General features: G+C 47.6%; 4 protein-coding genes across 4 annotated transcripts; 3 read left to right on the forward strand and 1 right to left on the reverse strand.

Annotated features, from left to right (window-relative positions):
• Nucleotides 1-6376: 6376 nt before the first annotated feature.
• Nucleotides 6377-6661, forward strand: PHYSODRAFT_528083 (hypothetical protein; the record flags this gene model as incomplete). Its single annotated transcript, XM_009538764.1, has 1 exon — nt 6377-6661. A coding segment is annotated over one exon (285 nt), but the record flags the coding sequence as incomplete, so codon positions are not given.
• Nucleotides 6662-6709: 48 nt separating this feature from the next.
• Nucleotides 6710-7232, forward strand: PHYSODRAFT_306662 (hypothetical protein; the record flags this gene model as incomplete). Its single annotated transcript, XM_009538765.1, has 2 exons — nt 6710-6780; nt 6866-7232. The coding sequence occupies 2 exons, from the start codon at nt 6710-6712 to the stop codon at nt 7230-7232; spliced, it is 438 nt and encodes a 145-aa protein (XP_009537060.1).
• Nucleotides 7233-12345: 5113 nt separating this feature from the next.
• On the forward strand, nt 12346-12534 carry PHYSODRAFT_374854 (hypothetical protein; the record flags this gene model as incomplete). Its single annotated transcript, XM_009538766.1, has 1 exon — nt 12346-12534. A coding segment is annotated over one exon (189 nt), but the record flags the coding sequence as incomplete, so codon positions are not given.
• Nucleotides 12535-15968: 3434 nt separating this feature from the next.
• Nucleotides 15969-16232, reverse strand: PHYSODRAFT_462569 (hypothetical protein; the record flags this gene model as incomplete). Its single annotated transcript, XM_009538767.1, has 1 exon — nt 15969-16232. A coding segment is annotated over one exon (264 nt), but the record flags the coding sequence as incomplete, so codon positions are not given.
• Between the last annotated feature and the right edge of the window lie 1491 nt (nt 16233-17723).

Here is a 17723-nt window from a genome sequence, read left to right on the forward strand (position 1 = left end):
ACGAAAAAAACGATTTGCATCAAAGATAAGGACGCAGTTGATTTGGGGGAGTTTGAGGTGGAACTGAGATGGAGCTCTTAGCTGCAAGTTTTTGATCGAAGATATATTGTGTTTTGCATCCAGTTTGCCGTGCATTAATTAGTGTTCGTACTGAGCGGTAAATTATACTGGGATAGGAAGCAACGTTAATGCTGCTATCGCAGATCAAATAGGGGGAGTCGAACATCTCAAAAACGCCAAAACAATTGACCAAAACCAAGCCAGAAAACTAAGCAGAAAAGTGTCGAAAAGATGCGCCATTTTTGGAGGGGGGAATTACTTGTTGATCCTTCCTTTTTCGCACTTAGTCGAGTGGAGGGAGCTTTTCCGCCATCTGTCCCACTACAAATCCCGACCAGTTTCTTCAACAGATGATCGCGTGTAACTTCGTACTGGATACTGAATATGCAAGATACATGGTATCCCGAAGTACATACTGAGACCAAGCTAATTTCGTGTAGCCCTTTCTAACAGCATTGAAAAGATAGAGCGTATATCACAGGATATTGCATAAAAGAAAGAATCGGAGGTATTTGCAGAGGAGGGGACAAAGAAGGGAATTACTTATCTCTGAAATGAGCTGCTCAGTTCTGAAACAAGCCACCTCCGGAGGTGGCTTGTTTCAGAGATACTTCTCTGGTCCACGATAATATGCGCGAATCACTCTTTCTACCACAGCTGTGCCAATTCAACTGGTAGCCAAACAAGCAAGGTAGCAGCGAAATGCTGAGATCGAGCTGAAGCACATGATATTTTTTATTAGCAGCTTCTGAGAGGCTTTGGCCGTAAATCTATCGACAGAAGCAGCTCATCTGGCGATGAAATTAGTTTTTTTCTCGTAAAATATAAACCACAATAGCGATATTAGATCGAAGAATTGTCTCGGATTGTGCTTGATACAAGCTTTCTGATGAGCTCTGATTTAGAGGCAAAAGCGTTGATTTGTGAGAGCTAGAGCCTCGAATAAAAACGAGGTTGTTCCTGCTTGCACGGTTGAGATTCGCATTCAGCAATTTGTTTTTGCCCAATCAGGACACAGTTCACATTTATGCTAAGTTTAAGATTGCGTTTTAAGAAAAAGTTATGCGGAGAGTTATCTAAAAACAGGTTTTATTTTTTTTTTGGATGAAGTGCACGCATTTCAGCAAGGACTGTTTCTTTTGAAATGATCAGTGCCATAGGCATTGCTGTTGTCCCGCGGCCAAGATGATACTTGCGCACCCTAGGTAGAGCGTATGCGCTCCCACCTCCATCAGCTATAACGCATTGCAGTACCTTTTGTAGCGCATTGCGGGGTATGCCCGTAGCTTCTGATAGGCAACGCAGTGTTTGCCGTTCGTTCATAGGGACATCCTGGATGCGCCCAGCCACCTCCTCGGCTGAGAGCTTAGTCTGCCCGCGGGCTCGCGGCTTGCGCGGAGCCACTAGCGCGGCGGGTTCGGTGCGCTGGCTCCAGATCTCAGATACCTTCCGTCGCGAGATCTTGAACACCTTCGCCGCAGCTTTGATGCCCCCCCCCTATGTGCTCTCTCCTCTCTCGACTTAGTCGCGATGAACAGAGCGACGCCTACGCGAACGCTCGCGGGCACGTCCTTGTCTCCTGGTGTGCGCATTGATCGCGAATTGGTTAGATCGTTGGCTGGAAATTAGCAATGTGACAAGAGGATTTGGCCATTATTCGGTGGTGACGGAAATTCATATTTTAAGCTAATAAAAACTTTTGTGTACAATACATAAAATCTTACGCGCATATTATCGTGGACCAGAGAAGTAAGCAAATGCTGTCGAGATTGTGAGCACGGCCAAGCTCAAAACTTGATCACGTTTTTGGCAATGTTCGACTCCCCCTAATACTCTTCAGGAGCAGTGGAGGTGGCGAAGCTGTACTGCGCAGGCTCAGGAGCGCTTCTGAACCTGGATAAGTCTCAATTAGTCGTCTTCCATGGTGTCGCAATTCTAGCGCAAAACACACCGTTTGGTGTCGGGACGTCGGACTCCGTGAACTACCTTGGTATACCCGTGGGGCCAGGGGTTGATGCTGACGCGGTCTGTGGCTCTCTGGAGGCTAAGGTCTGCGCTCGATTGTCTCGATGGGGCACCCGAGCGCGTACGTATCGGGGGCGGCTTCTGATTTTGAACGCAATGGTGCTTTCTGTATTGTGGCACTTTACGCCGCAGTTCGATCTCTCAGTGGCCATGATTCGGCGGCTTCAAGCGTTAGTCGAGCAATACCTCCTCACGCGACGAGGAGAGGTCGGCCGGCGGTTCATCAAGCTAGCAAAGCCTAGTATCTGCCATGTGCCCTTTACCAGCGGTGGGCTGCAGATTCCTATGCTTACGACTACGATTTCGACTCAGCGAGTGCTCTTACTTCAGCAGCTTTATTGGATGTCGCCGGTCGAACTTTGGAAAGGGACTAGTACCGCTGTTCTGGATACTATACTCCCACGTGAACTACAACTTTCGCCATTTGACTTCCTCGGATGCCCATTCTCGCGGCGGCTACAAGTATTACCGTTTAAGGAGATTCCGACGTGGTGGCAAAGCTCCTGGTACATTTACGCATCCCTGTCTCACCTCCGGTCAACAGTGCAGGGCAACGACGGCTCTCTCCAAACAGCTTTACTGCACGCCAATGTGTGGCACAGTGCCCATCCCTAACTTCAACTCGAGTGGCAACCAGGCAAATGGGGTTCACTACTGCGTGAGGCAGGACGATCGAGAGATTTTCGGCTTGCTTTTTCATCAGCTACGGGTTGTCGGTACCTGATGGAGTTTTGTTTCCAAGACGTGGCCTACAGGCCCAGAGTTTCTCAGTCGTTTCTTGTTGATCCTTCCCGAGTGGCACCTGCGAATACGTGTGCGGCAACTCCAACTACTCTATCAAGATTTGAGTGTGCTCGTCACAGCGGTCGTCGGCCCTGGTGAGGTTCCGTTCGGCCCCGCTCGCGTCACGGATATGGTTGCGCCGGTTGGACTTGTGCATACCGGTTCGATTAACAGATTTCCCTGCTTGACGAAGCGTGATTTACGCCGAATGCTGGGCATCGCGACAGTGGCAATGAGGGACCACCCCATTGAGCACCATCGCGCAGGCGCGGTTCACGATACACTGGTTCGCGCCATTCACTCACTCAAAGATCTCAGACGCGTTGTCCTTCCGGTGTACGCTGACCTTCAATTTCGCCTCACTTGGAAACTCCTTCCAACACGTTCGCGCTTCTGTTTTTACAACGTTTATCTTCCGACGCGTTGAATTGCGGATATCCTTGGTGTGCGTCAGTTGAGACTGAACGCCACTTGTTTTTCGACTGCCATCACGCTACCCCCTTGTGGTAAGGGGTCACCAACGACTGGAGTGCACTCATCAACACTATTTCCTGGGACCACGTGTGGCTCCCGACTGTGCCGACTTAGCCCGCGCGGGCTCATCTTCATGGCCACGAACTATCAATTCTCTGGATGATCCTCAAAAGTAGCGCGATTCATGTTATCTGGACTGCACGCAACAAGCATCAATTCGAGGGTCATCCTCCACTCCAAGCATCCACGGCTATCTATCGCGTGTATGCAATTTTCAGCGCCCATTTCCGTTCTTTACTCCGTTCTTCCGAAGATGCTACCTGCCAGCGGCTCCAAGAGTGTTGCACGGGTTCCCAGCTTCGTCAAGCCTGCACCGTTTTGTCACGGCCCATCCTCGGTTGTTTGCTATATGAAGGCCCGCTTTCTTCACAAACGCTGAGGGAGCTCTTCAAGCGCCACCCAGCGCTTCCGGCACCTTAAGCTTGGACGTCACCCATACCTTACGTCTTTCTTAGCTCCATAGTCAGAACTTTGGATGCTTATCGAGAAGTCATTAATCTGTAACAAGGATTACTCGTCATCTCAACTGTGACTCCCCCTAATAGGATTATATCCGTGGTACGTCAAGTCAAAAGATGACCCGTCTTGACATCTAACCGGTATATTTTCATGAAATCGGTACGGCTCCGGGCCCTCCAAAAGGTTTATATGCGTGGGCAGATCGAACCGGTGTGCTACCGACAACACTGGTATGATTCAGTACACTGATTACCCGGGCCCCGGGTCAAGCCCGTGGGTCCCGGGGGGGGGGGAGGGTCGCAGTTCGTAAGAAAGGTTAATTGTGGTGTATTAGTTGCGTCTACCCTAGTTGTGGCGTTTTTTTAGTGCTCGCCTCAGTAAAGCGACTATATGTACTCATCCTTACACCGAAGTACCTAAGTACCTAAGGTAAGGCTAATTGCATTAATACTTCTTCAAACTGAAAATTGTCGTTAGCACGCTCTCCTCACAAAGCTACGTAGAAGACTGTAAAGATGTTAGCGTATTCTAAAATCCTGTTCGAGTGAAATTCGATCAACTTGATCATCAAGACGCGAATCTAAAAAAAAGACCCCCGTTGCAAGTTCCCCTCGGATGAGCTTTTAAGTTCTACTTGTTGCTAAGCACACCCAAATACATATTGCACCTGGATGTTTCGTCGGTCCTTCTCTTGCTAAAAATGCTAGTGATAACAATGCATGACGGAAACTTTAACTCGACCAGGTGCAGACATGTTTCCCGACCGGAAATCCACGCAGCACTTGTCCACCACTCGGTTAGTGCTTTTTGGCGCGTAGACATAAATCCGTTTTGCGCTATTAATTTCTATTAGAGCTTTCGCAACCAGTCTTGATCCGAATTGTAGTAATGCTGACTTTATCGGAGTCACTGGCCGCACACTTTGGATTAGAACGTTTGTGTAAGCATGGTTTCCTCGCTGTAAGCTTACGAGGTGACGCAAGTGAACTCGACGTTATATCGAGCTGTTCAATGCGCATTCAATTGTCGTAACCGAGATGTAGTTAAATGATCATCACACCAACAACCATGTGGGGCAACTAGATTTCTTTATTTTCCAAATGAAAAAAGTCACAAGCGACTTGGGCGCGACTCACTTGCGGCGCACCAGTCGCAATAATAATATATCTTCTCAGAGCTTACGTTAACACTAGAACATATCGAGGTAGTCTTGCGTTCTTTGAGTTCGGTCACGTGCCTGCACAGGATCGAAGTTCGCAGCGAGTAGAATATCTTGCTGTCAGGCGTCTTTATGCACGTGCTGGTAGACCCGTCCAGCGTGACTTTGTCTTTTGGGGCGTCCTTGAGATCGTGATACAGAGTCTTGATCTATTCCAGCAGCGAATGCCTAGAACATGCCCTGACAAGCATAAAAATCAGACGCTACTAGTGGAGTTGTCGATACCGCAGCAATTGTGGCCGAAGACATTCGTGCTGCACACGTAGTTGTGCCTTATCTAGCTACTGCCTGCATATGAAAACACCACTAGAGCACCAGCACGTCCAACGCGCCGCATTCTACAGTACAACCAGTGAAAGTTAAGGCCAAGTTTCGCTTTTAATAATGGGAGTACCTGAAGACTCAAGTGCAGGTTGCTGCTCCTTCTTGCCCTTATGTGAGCATCCAGTTCATGTCCGTTCTCCTGTTCAGCAAATTTTAAAATGGCATTAAGCGAACCGGCCCGCTCGGATCGGGAACATCATGGCCTATACTACCATATAAAGGCTTTCTGCTCTATACCTTTGCTTTTTGTCCCCTCAGGGGGACCCCCTGAGTTATGTGTCCAACACTAGTCAATCCGCATACAAATGCTTAGATAAATCGACTCAATACAACAGTAAGTCATTCGAATGCATACAAAACTCAATATATTAAATTTCAATACAAAAGTCAAGTCAATGATTCTGACGATACCGGTATCTGATATCAAACAGGTCGTAACGACAGTTCTTACGAACTGCGAATACATCAGCTGGGTACGGATGGACGCAGTGAGGTGGGCTGTACAATAGCACTAGAGGTAAGCATTTGCATTTTCTATAAGCTGCAAACAGATCTCATCCAAGGTTCGAATTTAAACATTTGTAAAGCATTGCCGGTTAATATCTGCGGCCGCGAAGCAGGCGCAGGAGATGACCGTAGCTAATAAGAACAGTAATAAAAAATATTAAATTATAAAAAAGGGTTTATACATGTACCAAAATCCTCCTATCCCAGCCTTCGCGGAGTCCTAATAGTGGCTTTGAATGCGAGCAGCTCAAATCGTGTTTTGGCTCGGAAATGGCACTTTTTAAAAGTGCCAAAAGGAAGCTAATCCGTATTGGATGTGCTAAGTCATGCATGATATGGTGTATGTGCACTACTGAGTGCTGATTAACCATCCATGATTTGCAGCAATCCGTATTCGAGTACGATTTATGGATACGTCGTGCTCGATACGTCTACGAATGACAGGCCAAGATTTCAAATAGTTTGCAAAGCACAAAACTGCTGCTATACCGACTAGACCGCGATCCGGCAACCTATGTGCTCTACCTGGATGCCACCTACAAGCTAAGCCAGGTGGAGTATCCGGTCATGTTTGTGGCCATCTCCGACTGTATGAGCTCCTTTCAGCTAGTGGCGTTCTTCATTCTCTCCCAGAAAACTGAGCATCATTTTGCGGAGGCGCTAGCTATGTACAGGCGAATGTATACACTGGTGACGAACAAGCAGCTCTCAGTTAGCTATGTCATAGCTGACGCGGGAAAAGCTCAGTGAAACGCTGTGGACTGAGTACTCGGCGTGGACAACGACCTCGTGAATTTCATGTGCTACTTCCACGTTCCAGATTTCTGTTCTCATTGGGTGGGTGGGTGGGGACCGCACAAACATGCAGTGTAAGTAATGCTATGAATTATGTCGGCTAGCTTCTTACAAGCTATTGCTCTTACACTAACCAGAGTGCGCTACAATTGTTTGCAGGTTGTCCAGTAGTTTGTTGCTCGCTACTCTTGCGGCGAGCTCGGTTACGGCCGCGGTAGACCAGGCGTGCGCGACCAAAGAGGCCAAGCTCCCGCATGAACAGCCCGTACATGATATGGATACAGCAGCCGACGTTAAGGAACACGCGGTAGCAGCACGTCTGGATACTGACGCCAACATGCCAACGGATCGGCAACCCGTTGCCAGCTTGCCTGCCGCCTCTATCCTCGCCTTTGGGCAGAAAGGCATACTATCACTGACAGCGCTTCCTTTGTGCGTCGATCCTGCGGGTCGTAGACGCACTCGAGCGTGTCTAACACTACGTGCACCTTTGCTGAGACCGCGGGCAGCTGCGCAGCGCCAATAATAAATTCGATAGAGTGTCTGATAGGCGTTTTCTCCCGACCAAGCTTAGCTTTCGTACGCGTCGAACCATATCCGGACGCGGTTGAATCTCAGTGGCAACTGGGCGGCCCCGAGCTCCCCCCGTTTTCACGCAGAATAGTGGCTGGTCAATGAGCGTGCCCATTATTAGGCGAGCACGCAGTGTGTAATCTCGCTTGATAGTGCGATTAAACTGTTGTTTGAAGCAGCAAAACCGCGCGGGGTGTGGAAGGCCTGTCAGCGATGAAAATTCAAGTTCATCCACACCGACGTAAAGTAGGTAGCAAACTCGCTGAGTTGGGGGAAGCTCATCCTAGCCTTTCAAGCACCATGCGTTGGTAAGCCCAACCTCAGCCGCCGATATAGCATAGTGCATATCCGCAATATCACGAGCGACTTGAGCAGCGACTGCGATAGAGATAGAGATTCCACGAGTAAGCTTTAGGCTTTGATAACTAGACATGTCTTATCCTAGAGGCGCGTTTTGGACGGTCCAAATCCCAAATCTGGTTAGAAAAGTCACTAACGGATTCTTACGATAGAATACCCTTTACTATTATAAGACCACCCACTAGTAGTTTTCAAGAGTCTTCTAGAAATAAAATACCGATCTTAGAGCAGCAATGAAAGCCTGGGCCTATATGAGCCTCAAACGAGCTCATGTTGTTCTGACACTGTGGCGTACTCGCCGGATGGGGGTTTCAGTTGTAGCGGGGATGAAGATGCATGATACCCGGTAAAACCGAGTGGCGTCGATATTGCTAACAACTAGCAGCCCTCTTACGAATAGTATATCCCCTGTCTAAGCCGTTCACAACTAGGAGGCTACTAATAAATCCAAGACCGGCCACTATTCGTAAAAATCCATTAGAAAAAGGCCATCGATCAGTCTGGGATCCAATAAAATCTGGGCGAGACCCGCCAAATTTTATTCCTGTACTTTCTCGGGAGTTAGATCGGTCGTTCCAAAGCTGAATTTACAATCCACCTCACCTGTTATGTGTACGCCAAAACACGGTTAAATTGTATCTCAGCGATGGGCTAGTATAATGAGCTCAACATTTTTAGTAACGTGAATTTTTTCAAAGTCGGGGCGATACCCTATCCCTAGCTCTACCCCGATGCTCTTATCTTGTATTGACGTCGAAATGTGCCTCTTAGGGACATAATATGAAGACTATCGTGTCTTTTGGTGATAGAGACGGCGCAATGACCAGCCTAAGACGGCGTATTCAACTGAAACGCTTGTTGAACTTAGGCAGATGAAGATCTGAAAGCACGCATAACAAACGAGGTATATTGAATTCAAGTGAGCTACACCCTGCTTAGTCCTTGTCCGAATCCTTGCCGGAGCCATCAGTGGCGCGTGCACGCTGCGCGATCGCTGCACCGGGATGATCCTTGCCGAATCATCAATCGCGGGATCGACTGAACTATGCCTACTAGCTACCTACCTCCTGGAAGGTCATCATTGAATAGTTGCAATGGACATTATCAGATAGTATAACACAGATAACACGATGGGGTTTTGTGAGGCAACTTAACCATCTAAGCTACCGTTCAGCGCAAGGAAAACGCATGCCAAAAGATAACTTCGTCACTTCAGAACAACCCGGGTCGTATGCTGCTGTTAGCCCGTCGTGCACAGCACTCAGTGAAGCTGAGAGAAAGTTTAAAGGCATGCCACTTCATTCATTTTAGTATAAGTTCACTTATCGCGTATCGTGCAGCCTTTAATGATTCGTTATCATGTCTACTACAGTTTAAAGTATCAATTGTAGTCTTATTCTGGCATCAGGTATTTTGCGCATTTATGCCAAGGCGAAGGGTATGAGCGCAAGTGCGTGGTGACATATTTTATCGAAAGATTTCACACGCACTGAAATTTCAAAACACATATTCACAAGCGCTACTAGAGAAAGCTACGGGTTTTGACGCTCGCTCCACTTTTTTGTTTTATTAGCTATCATCGACTTCAAGACCATCACGTTCGGCGCGTCAAACTTAAACAAACTATTGACCTATCTGCGACGAAAGGAAGAAGACTACAAAGCCAAGATGGAGATGCCAGGGGTGTTGCAAGACGTCTTGCACTGTGAGGAGATGAATATTGCACTTGGTATGACGGCACGGTGGGTAGCAGCGGCGATCAAGACACGCAGTATGACACCGCAATGGATGCCTTAAGTGCTGATAACTACACATTAAGGACAAGCGTAATCACCACTCAGTATGATGAGCACAAGTATCGAAGTTTAATTTTGGGATCAAACGCGGGATAGGCCAACTTTTGTGCCAACATTTTAAGCGACGAAGTATGCTATTTCGATTTTGAAGTTGATCCTTCGGTTGACTTTGTAAATTAATCATTTTTCAAACTTTATATTGTACTGAACATCATTTTGGGAAAATAGCGCCGCTCCAAGACTTGCCCCAAGCACAAGAAGCGTTTTCCACTCATGGCAACATGACACGCCGCCAGAAGATGTTGGTTCGCCGTTTGTTATGCAGGACAAGGGGCTATAGCAAAAGGATGCCCACCACAAGTGCCTCAGCCATCTGCACGAGTATCAAGATCCACTTTCACCATTCGACGTCCCCACCCCGTCTGCCCAGACCCCCCCCACAACGGCGATCGCGACCGTCGAATCATCGGGTACTATATACCACAATAACAATCTAACAATAGCGATAAGAATGCACTACAACTATGTTTTCGCCTCAATTCATACCACTATGTATCTTAGTGTTCCAAAACTAAGATGGCAGTTTTTAACTTAAAGTTGATCAACATGTCCCAAAAGTTGAAGTTCGCCTGCCCGCGATTGATCCAAAACGAGGTATATCAGATGAGCGTATGCACGGCATTATCATTAAGTTCTACGCCGAAGAAGAAAAAGGCCGCCATCTTCTCGCGATACAACGAACCTGTGCTCACAGTGACTAGAATGTCCCATTCATCGAGGGGGTGTTTTACGGTCTCGCCCACGAAGACAACAGCGTTCTACGTAATGCACGCCGGCCAATTTGTCTGTTATAAGGAAGTTATAGCGACCGTATTTGTGGCCGGAGCAAGGACGCCCCCACTCGAGCAAAGAAGCATCGGTTCCAGCTTGCACGACACGGGGTCTCAAAGTGAGTTTTGAGGTAGAGGCGCAGTCTGCCGACTTGGAAAAGCCGGAACGGATTCCAAACGAAATTGTCGGACTTGGGCATGACCTTCAAGATCGTTATAAGACTAGGCAAATGTGGAAAACTACGTTCTTATTTAACAAAAGCCTCTGCCGTTGATCCGCGTCTTCACCGCATAGATCCGCTACATTTACTTCGTTCCGGATCAGAGGAGAAATGTGGATCATCCCGGAAGCTGGCAAAATCATCATCCCGACCATGAGCCCCGCATCATCTTCGTCGACCGGGTTTTATCACAGCCCGCGCACAATAACCCGATACCAGCTAACCCGCCGTACTAAGGCCTCCAGCCTCCTCCCAAGCCGTTTTCCGCCAACCAACCACTGTCTGCCAAATATCTGACATCGAATTGCGAAAGCTTTTTCTTACAGTTCCAGACACCATTGAACACCCTAATTCCGTTTTGGGTACCCCAAGTTATTTGATTGACATTTGGTAAAGGCCAGTGATAAGTATGAAAAACAATGGGAATATAGGGGTTATACCAACATCCTCCTACCCCGTTATTTGGAACGTGACGTCGTGAAGAGGACCGTTCGATAGATCTGGAAGACTAAATTCTGATGTGGAATACGATTTTCGAAACAGTAGCGAACACAAGCAGCTAGGGGACGTGCTGCAGTACCTGCGGAAGTTCGACAATGTGTGAAAGCGGTGGCTGTGCGAATCGATGACCATGAGCGAGTATACCTTCACTTTGACTCTGTTGTGGATGCCTACCCGATTATGGACTAATACGTCTAATATTGTGCACTCCACCGCAGTTGAAAACAGTCTCGTGAAATTAGCCGATGATGAAAGCCAATCTGCGTCGGAGGCAGCGGCGCTGAAGCGGCTGGAGTGCACACAAGCTGAGGTGCAACCACGTGCCATCCGGTTGGGTGGCTGGGCGAAGCCTCGCAAGGGAGAGCGTACAGCATACGCCACTCTGGAGGCAATAGTGCTATCGACGTCCAACACGTGCGAGCGCCTATTTTTGGAGTGCACGTGGGTGCCGACCCCGCAGTGCGGCAGCTTGCTTCGTGTAACTTTGAAGCGCACGCATTTCTGCGTGCTAACAAGAAAATCTTGAACGTTACCACTCTGTCGTAGGTACATTGCCACATGCGTCCTGCTAGAACCCCTTTAATGGAGGAATTCTCAATAATTACGCCGTATTTAAAATTGTTGCTGTTGGTATTAAAGTGTTTATTAGGCTAACGATGCTGGAGCAATCTAGGATGGTACTGCAATGTTTTAGGTATGATGGAAACCTCTTATAAGTTCACCGTTGTGTTATGTTTTGTACGTGTTTTGTTTTTTAGTGGAGTGGAGTGGCATATATATTGGTTTTCTTTTACGAGAGTGAATGTCGGATTCATGCCATTTAACCTGGTAGTACTCCCACAGGAGGTCCATGCACGATAATCATTGACTGCCCGTCATGGCGTCGAATTAAATTTCCATCCGAGACATCTAGGCTGCCGGTAGAAACACCTCCGCGTTAAGCTGACGATAGGCATGGCCAATACACCAGCCAACTGGTTTCGTCAGGCAAATATTGGCGTCGGAAACGACCAAAAGCGAGGGACGGATGACTACCACGGATTACAGCAAAATCTTACAAAATAAGCTGCCCACTTCAACTCCGCAATATCGGTATTTTAACCACTCAACCAGTCAACAAACCCGGAAAACGTATAGGACAGCTCGGATATGTTGTCGAAAAATCTTTAAAATGCTTGATAATGTTATAATTAAAGTCAGTATCTCCAATAAAATCACGTCATCGTCAATATTCAGACACAAAATAGTTTTGATTGGGCCAGACAGACGAGGCAGCATGACCATTCAAGAACGCCGTACGTAGACATCACACTGATACCTGGGAACTCCAAGCACGACGCCGTACCTAGCGACTATGTAAAGAGGAGAAACTGGCTATCTTAATCCACCTCTCACAACGTATGGTGATTTCGGAAGAGGTGGTGAGGCAGCTGGGCGTCAGGTGTGACGACGAGCTGGTGCTGGAGCTGGAGAAAGCCCTGCATGGGCTGAAGCACGCAGGGCGCCTGTGGAACAAACTATTGGACAAGAAGTTAGTGGAGATCGGTGGTTGTCGGGCCTGCATATCCGACTCTTCACATAGGCTATAACACAATCACAAGACTCCAAGTCAATGGCATACCCGTATTCGACCCGAAAAATAATCTATCAAAGACGCAACGTTGAACCGATGAAGGTTTACAGTACACTTAACATATAGCGACCAAGGGGCACATCATGTACCCATCCGTATGTGCTTTAAACGTGATAACTATCAATGGGTACATCGTGCCCCCTTTTGTCATTTGCGTAAACATTTGCATATTTTCTTTTGTAGCACCCAAACAAACGTACACGGAAAAATACATAAATCAAGTCTATTTGGTATTCTTTACACAAGAAACGATTGCATCACACTGTTCTATCTCTTACATACTAAATGTCCAATACTCCCTATCTTTCAATAGGCGCGTGCGCCCAATAAAAACATTATACAGAGTTGTATGCCATACAAACGTCAATACCAAGAAAATTCGATTTCCTGGCTTTGTGGATAATATGAGCGGCCATACAAAGCTACATACGTTATGTTTGGGGCACGCCTCCTTTCTTAGATGAGGGCACAGGTGGATAACCTTTTTTTATGGGTCAACTGCTGCGCAGGTCAAATTTGGGTCAACGCTTTTTAACGCTGTTTTTGGGTCAAAAATGGAACAACGGAGGTCAACACGCTTTTGTGGTCAACTTTGGGTCAAAAATTATCACCCCCATGAGATTGAGAAAGTATTTTTTTTAAATATTATATATTGTTGAGGATGTTGTGTAAAATTTAGTGTTGTGTAATTGCATAAGTGCTGTGTACTTGCTAGATATTTGTATTCGGTTGTCGTCGTGTGCGGTTGAAGTTTGAAGTTGTTGTGTATTTGTTGGAAAATTTTGTGTGTGGTTGAAGCTCTGGCGTTGTTACATATTTGTTGATCAATTATGTTTTGATTGAAGTTTTCATATTGTATTTGTTAGTTAGTGGCGTGTGTGTTAGGCGTTTGGCATGTGCATGATACACTGTTGTTAGGTTGTTAGTTTGTAAGACCGTAGTGTCGAGCATCGCTATCTCGTCAGTGACACAATTAACCGCAGCGTTTGTTGTCTCATCGCGGGTGCTATGTCGTCAATAGTAGTGGTTGCTCCAACCAGATCGTAACAGTCATTTTGAAATCTTTCAAGTTGTAAGCACCAAGCCCCCCCCCCCTTCCCGCTCCCACGACACCCACGCACCATGGCCTCAGGCTACATCTCCGACGAATCGATGTCGAACTCGCTCCTGTCCGATGGATCCGAGCTCAGCGACACCGAGACGGTCCTACTGCTCAGCCAATCCTCGGGCTCGGAACACGAAGAGAGTGATGTTACCCAACTTGAAGTCGCGCCGCCAACTGAAGATGCCCACTCTACTGGCCTCGCCGTCGCCAATTCTGGTTCAGGGACTATCCATTATGGTGGCTACTCGTACGCCCACGAACCGACACCAGGCACTATCGATGCAGCGCCTACCGCCGAACAAATTGCAAGGAAAAACTCTACGTGAGTGGCCGTGGCGCTGTGGAGGATGGAGAGCACGAGCCCGCTTGTGTATCTGGTTTCCGTCGACCCCGACTGGACCGGCCCCTGCTGTTACCGACCGAAAGATGTTGAAGTTGAAGATCACGAAAGATGAAGTGGACTTGGCCATGCGGGAGGGCTGCATTGACCGCCTGACAATTATCCGACGTATGGATATTACCCTTCGAGGCGTCCATGATGTCTGATCAATGATCAAGCGCGACTGTGAAACCAGGGATATTGGTTACTCCAGGCCCAACTGGAAGAAGTTCTGGAAGTTCTTCAAGAAAATCTGGATCAACAAGTTCAAGCCGGAGTGGTGGAACATTAACAGCGTGAGCGAAGACATCGTAAAACGGACCAACAACCCGCTTGAACGCTATAACCGCACACTAAAATCGGTGTTCAATGGTGGGCACCCAGACATCACGCGCTTCATCAGTGTCATCGAGGAGCAAAGTCGCGAGAACGTGCGCCTGTTGGATGACATCTCCAACCGCAGAGCCCGTGTCCTCAATCATGCCGCCCCCCCAACGCACTCCAGGCTTCGAGTCTGACTCCGAATTGGAGGTTGACTCTGACTCCGAACTGTAAGTCAACCAATCGGACTCTGATGACTCTGACTCGGATTGTGATTCAATTAGGTCTCTGTCACCCGAATATTAGGAGCCACAGATTCTGCATATTTGAATTTAGTGTAATCAACAGATTCTGCAACCTCTAAATTCAGATAATACACCTGTCTAAAAATTTAGGACTACATTTTGTACTATTATAAAATTTGACTTGGTCTCAGTATACTACAATATTGCCCCAAATTTTAACAAAGTAGATCGCTCTAGCCAACCGAGAACGTTTGTGGCCAGGGAATGAGCCCATTTACCGTCTACCAAACGACTTAATGACCAAATTCTCACGGTGGGTTATTACTCGAGAGAATCCAGTCAGCCTGATCCATAGGAGACTCACTCTCACTAAGTGAGAGTGTGACGGACGACCCAAATCCTTCGTTATGTCTCAGATCTGACGGAGGATTTCCACACGACACTTACCTCAAGAATCGAGCTCCTTTACAGGTGTGGGATTTGAACCCACACCACCTGATAGACACCTGTCTATCTAGGCGCACCCCTATGGGTATACTAAAATTTTACTGCAAAACAGTTGATACTTATACACATATCTGTATAAACAATTATTATTATTATTTTAATATATATAGATTATGGGAGGTATAAGTACTATATAAACATGTCCAACGGCTATGGGTCAAACATGGTCAAAAATGGAACAATTTTGACCCAAAAACGTTGACCCAAATTTGACTGCGCAGCGGTTGACCCATAAAGAATCGCTCCCACAGGTGGTCTTTCTAGTACTTAGACCAAATATACTGTTCTAGTCTTTGACCATTAATCTCAAGCAAAAATATAAGTCTTAATAGAATGACAATGTTGCGTCTTAAATTCTATCATATCGCCACCGTATTTGCCGTGTTTAAACTCTCTGGGATGACCTGTAATATTTTTAGTATATCATGGTTGAAATACACTTAGCATTCGGATCAGTTTGTGCTACGTCAGGTCGCACATAACGAACAACGTACATTCAAGACCTAAGTAAATCTGTGCGCTTAAATGACTGAACGGTCATATGCTCAGGACTCCAAGTTGCAACTTTCCTAATAAAAAGTACACCACGGATCTGAGGGGGTTCAAGACCACCACGTAGTCTAGTTGTCAAGTTCTTGAGTTTCGTTTGCTGTGGGGCCTTGAAATTGTACAGCCGATGAATCGCAATCCCCGAGCGAAGCAAGGGAACGAAAGCTGTAGAACCGAACAAATGCAATAAAAAATGACTGTAATCTCTCGATTCCTAGTCGTCTTGGTGGTCTGTCTTCCTCGGGTTCTGGTGGCGGGACAAACGCTGAGAACATCCTGCTACCCATTGTGTTGTGGCTTGGCAGGCCGTTTATGGCGCGTAGGCCCTTCACGTTAACCGTGAGCTGCAGCTCGGTCGAGCCGTTGATGCGGCCAGAAATGGTTTCGAAAACCGCCTCGTCACGATCCGCGGGAAGGTTCGCAGCACCAACGGCGTCCCGGTGTTGCATCTGTCGAAACGTGGCCGTCTCGGGAACGGAAACGGCGGTGCCTACTGGCTGGCGCGCATCTCCCAGTGCGTACGAGCGATGACACCAACTTGAAGATCCGGCCGCTCTGCAAGGAGCTCGTCAATGTATTCCGCTGCCCGTTGATTACGGTTTCGTGGTGCGCGTCGCCTGCCTGATTTCCCTGACAGTAAATGCGAAGAGCTCCATGCAGAGCGGCCCTGTGTCCTTGCGCCGGCGCTGGAAATTGGTTCGGACCGTGGCCACAACGGCAGTCCAATTTGGCTCAGATAAAGCCACCCAGCCCTGCTGAGTGGCACCTTCACTTGGCTTAGCGTAGAGGTTAGTATCAAGGCGCAGTTAGCGCGGCTTCGATGCGCTCTTCAGCTCTCGCAAAGAGATCATCAAAGCTGCGCTCTGGATCGAAACGAAACTCCGCATCCTCAACACGAACGCTAGTTGTGCTCGTCCTGTTGATTCCTCCGATATTGACTGAGATCTTGGCCAGCGCTTGCATTGCTGCTCTCTTGGTAAAGTTTTTGTGCGGCCTTCCTCGGAATGCCGAGGATGGAGCTCACATTTTAGCCTGTTTAGAGAACAAATCGATTCCGACTCTAAAATAGCTTTGACGCGATGCTCCGACTATAAATACGAGTGCTCAACTATAAATAACGGATATGATGATATAAATAAGGGTCCCCGGCTCAAAATAAGGCACTAAAACAGCCGATTTACAATCCGAATATACATTCCAAGTGCTTTTCACAATACCTTCTCGTTCTTGAAACCGCAATTGCGAAAAGTATGCTCAATGTCATGCGCAGGACATCCTTAGCATATCGGCACCGGGTAGCGTTCCGGACGATATTTCGCTCGTGACGATGCAAGTGCAATATCAGGTTCTTGCTGTTGGGTACGTAAAACGCATCGCGAACGATCGGGTCACCATGTTTGACTACAGCCTGCACGCTATTGTGGCCGAGCGATGTCGCTGCGAATTTTATTGTTAAATCCGTGCACGAAATCCGCCTTCACGACTGATAGATAGTATATGGCCATGTAAACGTTGGCGACATTGTCGCAGAAAAACAAACTCCCTGCAACATAGTGTCTAGAACGTTTACTTCTCAGTTCCACATGAAAATGCAGTAGATCGCCAGAAAATATTTAGTGTGGTCCACACTTACATTTTGATTAGCCAAAATAATCTCTGCTTAATCGGAGCTCATCGATCTCTAAATTGCTGTGCACCATTCAAGCTTTCGACTCCGACCGCAGAAGCCTCCAGTCTACATGGGTCGCCCGCCCGGAGCAAGCGACCTCCCACCCCAGACAAAAGTCGCCGTGGCGCTCTTTCAGGTCGACCTGGCCGCCCGTGGCACTGGTGCTTCAGCAGCGGTTGCGGTCGCTGTTGATAGGTACCCTATCAAGCCTCGGACGGCATGGTCGTTGTGGAAGGACCGCACCAACGTGGCGGCGCTGCTGGATCCACCGCGCAGCCCCAAGCCCCCGAAGCCGACCAACCGGACGAAGGAAGAGGTTGCTGCTCTG

Source organism: Phytophthora sojae (assembly GCF_000149755.1).
Source record: "Phytophthora sojae unplaced genomic scaffold PHYSOscaffold_12, whole genome shotgun sequence".
Classification (NCBI taxonomy): domain Eukaryota; phylum Oomycota; class Peronosporomycetes; order Peronosporales; family Peronosporaceae; genus Phytophthora; species Phytophthora sojae.